General features: G+C 46.7%; 1 protein-coding gene across 1 annotated transcript in view; it reads right to left on the minus strand.

Annotated features, from left to right (window-relative positions):
* TRAM2 (translocation associated membrane protein 2) overlaps window positions 1–13,286 on the minus strand; it is a 69,802-nt gene that overhangs the window by 25,010 nt on the left and 31,506 nt on the right. The window contains exon 2 of the mRNA XM_019985977.2: window positions 8,791–8,854. Within this exon, the coding sequence (XP_019841536.1) occupies window positions 8,791–8,854 (64 nt within the window). The remainder of the gene's footprint in view (window positions 1–8,790; window positions 8,855–13,286) is intronic.

Below are 13,286 nucleotides of genomic sequence, written 5' to 3' on the forward strand. Positions count from 1 at the left end.
TTCCCCATTATTCTGAATCTTCTACACAATAAATAAATCCAGAACTCTGACATGAAGAAACACCAAAAGCAAAATCAAGATGCAAATGATGTCTGAGCGGAAAATATTTATAATTCGGATTAGAAACAAAGGTTGATCTTCCAATGTATGAAGAGCTCCTAGAACTTGAGGATGAAAAGATAACAAACCCAACAGAAGAATGGGCAAAGGATTTGAACAGACAATTCACAGAGGAAAAAAACACAGATGGCGCTTTTACATGTAAAAGGATGCTCAACCTCACTGAGAAACGAATTACAGACACAATGAGATACCATCCCACCCATCAGACTGGCATAAATCCAAAACTGGTCTCTAACTCTTGCTGAAGCTATGGGAAACCAGGCTCTCACCCTGCAGTGGGATGCGAAATGGACCACCTCTTTGGAAAGGTGATTTGAAAATTTCCACTGAGATTACAAACCATCAGCCTTTGGATATGGCAATTCCACTTCTGGGAATTTGTCGTATAGCCATATCTGCCATGTTCAAAATGACACCGGCAAAAGGTTGTGCATGGCAGCATGGTTTTTACCCTTACGAAAACAACCCAAGTAGTTTTCATCTCCGGTGCCTGGCTTACAACACCTTATAACACACAGGTGTAAGCCTCCTCAGGGATGCATGCTGCTGCACGTCCACCCCAGGGCCAGTGAATCAGAAACTGGGACATGGCCCAGGAATCCATGCTTAATGTCACCAGGGGATCCCAACACATTGTCCATATAGACAATGGAGCCAGTTTACAAAAATCAGGGAGAAATGAAGGGCAAGAACAGGAGAAACTAATCAGAAAACATGACAGCAGACAAGTGGTTGCTTTGGGAGGGGGTGTTCACCGGAGGGGTCTGAGGAAGCTAGGAGGGCTGCCTCCTGACCTGGGGGATGGGTGCATGGCACACACGGATGTAAAAAGTCATCTCACTGTGCCCCCAAGTATGTGCATGCTTTACTGCTGTTCAAACCACCCAGTCTGTGGTACTTCATCATGGCAGCCTTGAAGTGAAGTGAAGAAAAGTGAAGAGAAGTCGCTCAGTCATGTCCGACTCTTTGCAACCCCATGGACTGTAGCCCATCAGGCGCCTCGATCCATGGGATTTTCCAGGCATGAATACTGGAGTGGGTTGCCATTTCCTTCTCCAGGGGATTTTCCCGACTCAGGGATTGAACCCAGGTCTCCCGTGTCGAACGCAAACACTTTACCATCCAAGCTACCAAGGCAGCCTTGGCAAACTTAATATACACACACACACTCTCTCTCTCTCCCAGGCTGTTCAGAGAATGAAAGAGTCTTCAAAGTCATCATTTTAACTGCAGACTGCACGATTTGTTGCAATATATTTTTCTCCAGTTTCACTGGAGGTAGGAAGACAAGGATATTTTTATGATACAAAAATGTAGCAAAAAATGAGAGAGGCATTAAAGAGAACCTACAAATAAAAGTGAACAGCCTCTGCGTAGTTTTCCTGGTGAACCATTTCTTTCTATAAGGCGGTATAGCTCTGCCTGAGGCCTTCAAGAAATACCACAGGCACACACTCAGCCTCACTGTGGTTCACAAGTCTGAGGCCTGGGCAGAAATTGTGTGGTCCTTGAAGGCGCCTACTGAGGGGACAATGTGAACTGAAAGCCATACAGAAAAAACAACTCAAGATCATACACCAAAAACATGTCTAAAATCTCAGCCTTGTTTTTAACTTGGATAAAAATATCAGGTTCACTGTTTAATTAAGGACAAAAATTATTTCAGTAAAACCTAAGCAAGAAAAAAAAAAAAAAACAATCCTGGCTAGATAGGAGAAAAGATCTGCTCAGGAGAAATGGCCGTGTGGGGGAGGGGAGGCAGCTATTCAAAGATGCTGCTGGCTTGGAGGCTTCAGGCTGGTTAACAATTAGCCACAGCAACTCAGCGGCCCCTGCTTAAACCTCAGGAGCTCCACGTGGCATAAATTCTCTGGGCTGTATGTAACAGGGGGACTGGATAAAAATCAAGTCTAGGCAGGAAAGGGACACACTTCTGGGGGGCTGTTACCTGGGGCCGACCAATGACTGTGCGTCCACTTTTCTGCACAACTGTTACACTTAAATAATTAAGTGCTATGATCTGAATGTTGGTGTCGTCCCCCCCGCCCCCCCCCCCCGAGTTCAGTTGGACTCCCAACTCCCAAAGATGATGGTATTAGTGGGTGGAGCCTTTGGGAGGTGTTTAAATCATGAGGGTGCAGCCCTCATGAATGGAATTAGTGCCCTTATGAAAGAGGCTCCAGAGTGCTCCCTTGCCCCTCCCACCACGTGGGGACACAGCAGGAAGCCTGTGACCTGGGAGAGGGGCCTCACCTGACTAGACTGTACCCAGATCTCGGACTCCAGCCTCCAGGACTGGGAGAAGTAAATTTCTGTTGTTTATAAGCCATCTAGTCTGTATTTTGTTACAACAGCCTGAACAGACTAAGAAAGTTTAATAAATTAACAACAACAACAAACAGATTATACCCAGGGCTGGCTATAAACTCCCACGCGTCTTCAGATGCCATCCAATACGGTGAGGGCAGTGAAGACTTGGGTTTATTTTCATTTTCTCTTATTCATACAGATAGGACCTCAGGGCAAAAGGGGATCTTGGCAGCTGTTTGGCCAGAGGGACTAGGATGGAGCCAGCTCTCTGCCAGTCTCGCTGGGCCCCCTGGAGTCACGCCCACCGCCCCATTTGCATTCAGGGGTGTGACAGCCCAGCACCCGCTCTGTCCTTACTGGTGTATCCTTAGGTACTTGCATCATCTCTTTTCCTTGTTGTGAAAGGACAAGGCCAGACTCTGTGAGTCTCAAGTCTCCTGCAGCTGGACAGACCACAGGTCCTGGTTGGGCAGCTTCTGCCTGAAATCAAGCCAGGTTTCCACTTCTAGAGTCACTGTCGCCCACCTGTCTCTTCCCTCTTTGTCTCCCACAAGCTCATCTTACAAACAGGGGCTCAGTTTGGTATGTGACGCCAATCTCCTAAGTACATGATACAAGCACAGGGCTAACTCCTACTGGCTAGCAAGGGAACAAAACACACTCTGAGCCCTGGACAAAGGCTTTCAGCTGAATGAGGCTTTAAAACCATCTGTCTGAGGTTGTTTTGATGGGGCCGTGTGTCTCGCCCTGGGAGGGCTGTGAGAACAAGAGCCACACTGTGGTGCGGGGAGGGACCCCGGGGGGTCCCTAGGCTTTTTATCTCCAGCTGTTAAATGCTACGTGGCAGCTGGTGGTGATAAAACCACCGGGACCAACAGGGAATGGTCCTTGTCCTCCTTCCTCACTGTGAAACCAGCCCTTCTCCGGAACAGGCCCTGCACACCCAGCCTTCTCTCTCCAGGTGTCAGGAATACCTAGGTGCCCTTGACTCCTGCAGAGTGGCAGCCCCAGCTCAAAACCAAATCCACCCAACAACAGTAACCCCTCGCCTCCACTCCTCAGACTAAAAACAGTTCTAGAAAAGCCAAAATTGGACGAGAACAGAAAGATGCAAATGAGTTCCTGGATTTAGGGGGTTTCCCTCCCTGAACTTGGGGGCTGGAAGCACAGGGTCCTCTGAAAGCCTACTTAGTGGGTTCCACCCAGAGCACGGGGAGCAGCACTTCAGACACCTGGAGGTCTCGTTACCATGAGGGATCCAAGGCAGAAGTCTTCGGTGGGGCCTGGAGTCTGTGTTTCTAACCGATTTCCAGATGGTGCAGGTCTGTGACAATCTGGGGAGTGAGTGCCTCCTGGATCCCTGTCTTCAGGAGGTGCTGGGTGGACACAGTGACCATCACCCTCAACTCGACAGATGGTGATGGAGACCCTGACACCGCCTGGTTTGCCCAAGACAGCTCAGCAAACTCTTGGAACAACTCAAAAGAAGCTGCTACATTTCAGCCTGTGTGGGGTCCCCTGTTCTACATCAGAAGGGGGAGTCAGGAAGCCACAAGTCTGTCTGTGGCGGGACTCAAGCCTCTGCTCTTTGCTGACCTTTTACAGTCTATATACTTCTGGCCGTAATACCAGATACTGTGGGGTATTTGAATCAGAAAGACTCTGATGGTTAAGACCAGAAACATGACATTTTATTCCTTGCCAAAGCTGGGTGTATGGTTGCAGATAAAATACACGATGGTCAGTTAAACTTGAATTCCAGATAAACAAAGACTACTTTTCTAGTATAATTATGCCCCATATATACTTTGAGATATACTTACACTGGAAAAAAAAGTAGTAATTCTCTGAAATGCCAATTTAACAGATAGTCCTGGATTTTTATTCGCAAAGTCTGGCAACCCTAACAGGTGGGAATGATGTGACAAGAACACTTCATCACTGTTGACCTTAAAGAAAACCCCAGGGACACTGACACTGTCCCAGGATGCACAACTTCTGACTGCAAGGTCTGTGCCATCTTCTTTTTTAGTTTATTTCTCTGAATGGAACTTAATCTTCTTAGCTAGCTTAATATAATATGACAGAGTCATGCATTTATTAGCCAGCATTATGAGTTGAATGGAGCAAAACTCCTGTGAAATCCAAATTCCCAGTATCTCAGACCGTGAGCTCCTTTGGAGTCAGAGTTATTGCAGATGTAAATAGTTGAGATGGGACCATAATGGAGCAGAATGTGTTCTAATCTGATACGACTGACGTCCATACAGAAAGAGAAACTGGATGCAGAGATGGCCGCAAACACAAAGACTGGTGTCCCGCTGGTCCACGCCAGGGAGCACAGCCCTGCTGACACCTTGATCTTACCCTTTTACAGTGCGTTACATTTCTGTTGCTTAAGCCACTCAGCTTGCGGTACGTTGCTGTCACTGCTGGCCTGTAAACACATGCTGGGAGCTGGAAAGAAGAGAGGTGAGCGAGGAAAGGAAGCTGGGAAGAAACTCCTCAGCGTTCCCACCGGCCGTTTCCTGTAGAACCTGAACACCTCCGCCAAGGGAGGCTAGGGATTTAGAAACAGCAGGCCGGTTATATGAAAACCGTCGCTGCTCTCCTAAAATCCACAGGTTAAACACTGATTTGAACAAGTCCCAAGCCACTGAAAGAAGAAACCTTAGAAATCAGAACTGACCCTGGTTCTACAAATAGGACTCATCCTCAAGAAGCTGCAGGCTGGAAGAGATGTGAGCCGGAGGGTTTTTAAGTTGTTTTTTTTTTAATTTTTATTTTGATGGCCCATGGCTTTAGTTGACCCCGCAGCATGTGGAATCTTAGTTCCCTGACCAGGGATCAAACCTGAATCCCTGCAATGGAAGGTGGATTCTTAACCAGTGGACCACGAGGGAAGTCCCAAAGGGGCGTGTGGTGGTGGTTTAGTCACCAAGTAGTGTCCGACTCTTGTGACCCCATGGACTGTAGCCCGCCAGGCTCCTCTGTCCATGGAATTCTCCAGGCAAGAATACTGGAGTGGGTTGCCATTGGTATGGGGTTTAAATCCGCAGCTTCAAGGGCCCTCTGCCCTGGGTTGTGAACTGCTTCTTTTCGGTGAGAAGTTGGCCCTCCTCCACAACTTACAAACCAAATACCACCACCCTGGTCTGGTGATCAAGGAGCTCAAAGCAAAATTAAGCAGGCTGCTCTAACTGCACTGTCTCTCTGGGTGATGTGCCAGTCTTATTTTGAACAGCCCCAGTGGCAAGATTTAAACAAAAGCCAGGCTCTTTAGCAATACTTTATCTCCTCTGTCAGTACATCCCTCCACCTCTACCCAGGCCTTATTCTGGCCTGGATGGGGATTCCAGGACACAATTCAATAGCCCCACCTGAGAAAAATGCCAAACTTCACTGGCTCCAGACACACTGGCCTTGGTTCAGTTACTAGAACATGCCGAGGTGTATGTGCCTCACCCGGGGGCTTTGTGCATGCCAATCCGTGTCTGGAATGTTCCTTCTTCTGCACATACCCCCCTCCCCAACCCCCTTCACATCAGCTGTTTCCCAGAAGTTCAAACAGCAGTTTCCCAGAAACATCTGGCAATCACCCTTTGATGTTTCCTTATCGCACACCCTGTATGCTCCTTTCGACACCCATATCACAGCTGTAATTGTTTATTGTTTGCTGTGTAGTATCTATTCCCTCCCTAATAAACGGTTAAGTTCCATGAGTCAGAGATCAGACGTGTTTCATGAATTGCTCTACAGTCCGGGCCTGGCACACGGCAGGCACACAAATATTTGTCTGGATTAATCAATTAACTAATTAGTTAAAACAAACAAATGAGGGCAGGATAGGAAGCGCCTCCTGCTCAGGAGCTCTGGGTCTGGCCCTGGAGCAGGAAGCCTCGCTTGTTACCCTTGCTGTGAAGAGGGATGCTTCTAGGATATCACTTGTCGCCTAATTTCAAAGTTTCAGACTGAAACAATCAATCCCCTGGTCATGATCGGGCTTTACAAACAGGCCCTTCCTACAATAAAGCCACGTCCCACTCATATGTGCTTCAGCCACTGTGGTCCCCAGGACGGTACGTTCTCCCAGTAATGAACAAAGCAAGGCTGGGCTAGGATCTGGCAGGCAGCCCCTCTAAGTCGATTTTGGGCAGAAATGTAAAGAAAGTCCAGGCACCACCTCTGACAGGTGCATATCTCTTTGCTGTATCTCTTTGGCTTAGTTGCTAGGTCATGTCCAACTGTTGTTGTTTAGTTGCTAAGTCATGATGGACTCGTTGTAACCCCATGGACTGTAGTCCACCAAGCTCCTCTGTCCGTGGAATTTTCCAGGCAAGAATACTGGCGTGGGTTGCCATTTCCCTCCCCAGGGGATCTTCTTGAACCAAGGATTGAACCTGTGTCTCCTGCATTACAGACGGATTCTTTACCACTGCATGAGCAGGGAAGCCCCTGGGTATCTCTTTACAAATTAATAAACTGGAATTCTGACGTTTTTAAAAAGCCTATGCATGTGGGCTTCCCTCGTAGCTCAGTTGGTAAAGAATCCGCCTGCAATCAAGGAGACCCTGGTTTGATTCCTGGGTCAGGAAGATCCACTGGAGAAGGGATAGGCTACCCACTCCAGTATTCTCGGGCTTCCCTTGTAGCTCAGCTGGTAAAGAATCCGTCTGCAGTATGGGAGACCTGGGTTGGGAAGATCCCCTAGAGAAGGGAAAGGCTACCCACTCCAATATTCTGGCCTGGAATTCTATACAGTCCATGGGGTCACAAAGAGTCAGACACAACTGAGTGACTCTCAAAAAAAAAAAAAAAAAAAGCATTTGATGCTATCTATAAAAAATATGATTTATGGGTCATAAGAATTAGATGCCTGAGGGTATTTGGGCAATACATATATAAAACCTTTATAATGTACATACTACTTGACCCAGAAATTCCAATTATAGGAATTTATCCAAAAAAAAAAAAAAATCATGAATGCAGGAAGTCACAAGAATGTTTACTGTAGCACTATAAGAACTGGGAACTTAAATATCCAACAATGTATGACTGAATACATAACTGTGGTAATCCTTATTAATAACTTTTCTTTGGTTTTTGCAAACGCCTAATTGAATGGAAGAATAATGAATGACTAGGGAAAAGGTTCATCATATGCTAACAGCAGAAAAGTGGGTTATATGAATCAAGATTACAAAATGTTAACTGTAGTCTTTGGGTGGTAGTCATGTATGATTTTTATCTTATGTTTACCTGTATTTTATAAGTTTCCTGTGAGAGTCATAAATGTACTTTGGAAACCATTTAAAACTAAATTGTAACCAATCACACACAAAAAAATACTATACGACTCTACTTATAGGAGGCCCTAGAAGAGTCAAATTTATAGCGACAGAAAGTAGAGTGGTAGGGGGCAGGGGTGGGGCAGGGGAGAATGGTGAGTCACTTAAGAGCTACAGAGCTCCGTTTTGCAAGATGAAACAGTGCTAGAGATGGATGGATGGTGGTGAAGGAACTTCATACCACTGAACTGGTACACTTTAAAATAACTAAGATGGTAAATGACATGTGTATTTTATCCCAATTTTTTAAAAAACCAAAATACTTTTAAAAATGTTAAATGCATAAATCATAAGTATAGCTGGGTCCAGAGTTGTCCTAGTTATTACAATTTTCAAGAGACATACGTACATAAGGTCAAATTTGACCCTGGACCACATGGCAAGGAGCAAGATGGTCCGTGAGCCCACCAGGCTGGCATGTGCCTTGGGACGACCTGGCCGTGCCATTTCCTGTCTCTTCCGTCATGAGTATGGTGTTTTCTCCCTCTCCAACCAGCTCTGATTCTAGATGAAGGGCTGAGTAAGCCGTCCCCAGGGTGTGACTTCCCCTAGAGCCTAGCTACAGGGACTGCAGGGGCAGGCGAGTCTGGGAGAGACGCCAGCCATGTCCTGCAGAGGCCACGGTTTAAGAGTTTTGCCCCCAAAGCCCTTCAGGTAGCCTCTGGTGGAGCCAGGCCAAGAAAGGAATCTTACCTCCATGTCCAGACAACTCACCACCTCACTGCAGGATGAGGAGGGAGGACTAGATTCAGGGAAGAACGTGTCCCCCTTTATTCACCAGGAGGGCCCCAGAGATGCCCACCCAGTTCCTGGAGGTGGACCTCAGAACCCCAAGCTTGCAGAGCCCCTGGCTGAGCACTGCATGTGGCCGACACCTTTTCAGCAACAGGAAATGGGATGCTGAGTCTAGATATCCAAAATGATCATACATGGCACAGGAAAAGGAAGTTTTCCAAGAATTTTGGGGTTAACAGGGCCCGAGAAAGATAGAGACCAGTACTTTCCTTACCTGCTGTAGGCATGCTAACATTGTACTGAGGTAAGATAAATAGGAAGGCAGTCTTGGCGGTGACCTGTGAAACAGAGGGAAAAGTTCCAAGTTAGCTTCTTGGCCACATTTAAAAAAAAAAAAAACAAAAACCAACCAGCAAAGCCTGCGACCAGCCCTGGAGTCCATGCCTTTCACATTCTCAGACCCACAGGCCTCTCCAATGAAGGGTTTCACCTGGAGCTGAGTTAGCAACATTTGTTTTTCTTCCCTATTTTCTTTAATGGCATCCCTCCCAATACCTGTACTGAAAACAAACGAAACCACCCCAAGTCCTGGATGGTATCTAGACTGGTGCTCGCTGCAGACAGAATGCGACAAGGTGTGCTCCACCCACCGGCAGAGAGCTCAAAGGCAAAGGATACACATTTGTCTGTGCATCATTCATTCATTCACTCAAGTGTTTATCAAGGTAGTTCTAAGTACCCAGCACCAGTGAAGACAGGAACTAATAGAAGATAAGGTCACAGCCTTCCAGAGTTTTCCAGAACTCAGGACCTAGCTGAGGTTCCCCAGCACGCTGATTAACTGCACAGTGGGCAGCAGCCCCCCAAATCTAAACCTGAGCCTCAGAAACAGAGAACTCCAGCTGCTAATTTCACATCTTCTCTACTCGGGGGGTGGCAGGGCACAACACCCCATACTGTTGGTCTGTTTATTTCGAAAGCTGCCTTTCAACTCTCAGTGGTGCTGTGATAAAACCGTGACTGTCACCTGAGTTATTAACAGCCAATTCAGTCCTCTCGTGGTTCAGCCTGCAGGGGAGAGACTGTAAGATAAGGGGATTTGACATTTGGACTCTAGAACCGACTGCCTGGGCTCAGACGTTGCCTCTGCATTTGTCCTCCTGGAAGGATGGAGGGGGCAGACGCTCTCCTCAGCCCATCGGACACTTGGGAGTCTCACTTCCTGTGTCTGTAAAAGGCAGGGTATTTGCGGTGCCCTAGCTGGTCTGGGGCGGGGTGCAGTGTGCGGTGTGGGGCAGCGATGGCCCAGCTGTCAGCGTCGTTTAAGGCTCCCCAGATGTTTCTGATGTGCTGATGTTTCTGGAGCAGGTGCAGAGGCCAGGTGTGAGGTGGCCAGACACCAGGCCTTTCCTGGCAGGCCCCTGGGGACACTTCATCAGCAGAGTTACTGGTTTGCCTCTAAACAGAAAGATGTGAAGGGTGCCCCGTGGGTGTGAGGGAAGATGGGTTTCTGTGGCAGAAACAGCAGGGAGATGGCTGAAGGACACCCTACCAAATGCTGCCTACTTCTTAGGGCACAGTCTCCTCCAGTGTCACCCAAGAAACACACTCGCCTTTTAAGCTGGCAGGCTGAAGTGGACCTCTGTGTAGTTCTGGCTGACCAGAACCCCCTGGCCCCTGCCCAATGGCACCAACATTTCCTGAAGAGATAACTCTCCCCACCTGAGTTGTGTTGACGGTGGTCTGGTGACCCCCATCCTCCTGGAAGGATGGAGGGGGCAGAAGCTCTCCCCAGCCCATCAGACACTTTCTCCCGGGCTCTGAATCTTGGGCGGGGATGGAGGAAAACCTGGTCAGTGCCATGTGCCTGCCAGACTCTCCTGCTGGGGTTCCTGAAGCTCTGCCCTGAAGCAGAGACTCACATCAACCATAGGAACCCCCAGGCGGTCCCTTAAAGTTGGGTCAGAGTCCATCCTAAGATATATCAGAGTCTCATGAGTACAGCATTGAGATCCAACCCAGGCTGCATGTTCGAACCTCTGGGGGAGCTTCTAGAATCTCGATTCCTGGACCACCCTCAATTAACCCTACCCCTCGGGGGTGTCAGCAACCCACCAGTCTCCCCAAAGCAGGCCAGGTGCAGCCTGGCCTGGGAGCCCCTCATGGGAGATCCACCCTCCCCAGCCTCGCAAAGCACGTCTCTCTGGCCAGTTTCTGTCTGTGTCCTCCATAGAAGTCATTTCATGTAATCAAGTTATGTTTTAAGTCAATTTTTAACTTCGAGAGAAACACACATACTTTAAAAACTGAAACAATTCAGAAATGTAAACTAAGAGCTGAATATTCACGCTACATTCTTGGTTTTTCCTCTCTCCCCGCTTGTGTGGGGTCAGTTTTCTGAGAGCTTTCCTGCGCATCTATCCACTTGGAATTAATTTCATTTTACTCTGACATCATAACTTTGTCTGTGTTTATACCACTTGACAGAAGGGATTAAAGAGTGAAGAAACTGTAAAAGAGCTACAACTTTTTTTTCCAATTTTTTTTTTAATTGAAGTATAGTTGATTTACAATGTAGCGTTAGTTTCTGGTGTACAGCACTAGGGCACCAGATTCAGTTATAACATATATTTTTTCATATTTTCCACTATGTTTATGACAGGATATTGAATACAGTTCCCTGTGCTAAACTGTAGGACCTTGCTATTTATTTGGTATATAGTAGTTTGCATCTGCTAATCCCAAACTCTTAATGTATCCCTCCCTGCCCCCTAGCCTTTTCCCTTTGGTAACCTTAAATTTGTGTTCCATGTCTGTCTGTTTTGTAAACAAATTTGTTTGTATATTTTAGATTTCACATATAGGCAATATATTCACATATACCAGAATTACATGATATTTGTCTATCTCCTTGACTTACTTCACTTAGTAAAAGAACTTATTAAGTACTGTTTAAGTCACTTTCTTAGCTCGGTTAATCAAATGGTTGTCGCAGGAATGTACAGACCAAGGCACAAAAACATCCAGCATACATGAAAGTATTCAAAGTATGGCGACATAGAATGTGTAGCTTGACTTTTCCTTTACTGATGGGAACACAGAGATAAGTGGCTATATAATAAAAACTTCCTATAAAGACTAGGCCTTTTCATTACTATTTGGGGTTACCCCTAAAGTTTTATGCTGAAAAGTTTGCCCAAATAAAATGGCCTCTCTGTGGAAGTGTAAACAGATGGACATTTTTTTTTTCATTGAAAAAAAATTTTAGAAAATGACAATACAGGGCACAAACAAATCAACAGGGATATACAAGTAGAAAACACAGGGACAAGGTAGAACGAAGCATGCCGCTGGCTTCTTTAATTGGTTAAAAGCACAAAGTGTAACAGGCAGAAAGTCTATTTTAAAGAAATTAGAAAGCTGTGCGTTTAGACATAGAAAACAAACTTATGGTTACCAAAGGGGAAAGCTGGGGGTGGGGGATAAATTAGGAGTACGGTATTAGCGCTTACAAACGGCAGTATAGAAGACAGATAAACAACAAGCACCTACTGCACAGCACAGGGAACTACATTCAATATCCTGTGATAAACCACGATGGAAAAATATGAAAAAGAATAACCTATAATGGAAAATCTGAAAAAAGAATAAATATATATAACTGAATCACTTGGCTGTACACCTGAAATGCCATATCGTAATCAACTATACGTTAAAGAAAAAGCTGTGTTTCTGTCTCAATTAGCCCCAATACACACATCCACAAAAATGGTATGTGAAGGAATGCTATCCTACACAAGACACTGTACCCGGAATTAAGGGAAACAGCTATTGACACAGGAGTTAACACCCAGAGCATTAGCCTCTAACTGGTGGAAGGATAATCCCACTTCGCTTTAGGGATGACAGCAATCTGGTATATGGGCTGTACCAATGCCCTTGGCCTAGCCCTGCATACCCAGTCAATTCTTGTTACTGCTGCTGTTCTGCAAAATCACTGTGATCCCAGCAACAGTGGACCACTCACTGCTCCTAGGGGACAGGGGATCAGACTCCTACAGGACTCTGAGCACATTTCCATCAACTGATCAATATGTAACCTTGGTTTACACATGTTCCCTTTGAGAGACGCTGTTGAAACGTGAACCCTGAGCTTGTGGCTTGAGCCTGAGGAAGCTTCTCTAACACATGTACATTCTCCACCAGGCCCATCCCGGCCTCTCCATGCTCAAGATCCCCAGACGGCACCCTGGCACCCCACGTGAGGGCCCCTGTAAGCAGCTAAGTCACAAACAAAAGGCATGAAGATGCAAGACCGTGGCACTAATCAGACAGCAAGAAGGCCACTTGCTCATGGCAGGAGCTGGATCAGGAAGGCAGAGCATCAGCTGGTTCCCCTCCATCCGGAACGTGCTTGTCGAGTGAGCCATACACCCCACTGCCCTGCGCGTGTCCACAGACACCGCAAAGTCGCCTGGAGATGGGGTGCTGGGGATCACAGGTACACGTCAGCACACAGCAGCAGTGCACACGTGAGAGGTGCCAAGAGTTCTGTTCTGGGGTGAACCCGAAAGCTTTTCTCCTTTTTAACTTTTATTGGGGTGTAATTTACGCACCATAAACATCATCCTTGATAAGCAGCCGGCTTTACAGGGCTTATCTTTCCTTGTTTTTAAACTCTCTCCTCACTGGGATATCAATTCTATGAAAGGAGGGGTCTTTGATTATCTTCAATCTACTGCTGCAACAGTGCCTAGACACGGCCTGCAC

Source organism: Bos indicus, chromosome 23, assembly GCF_029378745.1.
Source record: "Bos indicus isolate NIAB-ARS_2022 breed Sahiwal x Tharparkar chromosome 23, NIAB-ARS_B.indTharparkar_mat_pri_1.0, whole genome shotgun sequence".
NCBI lineage: Eukaryota > Metazoa > Chordata > Mammalia > Artiodactyla > Bovidae > Bos > Bos indicus.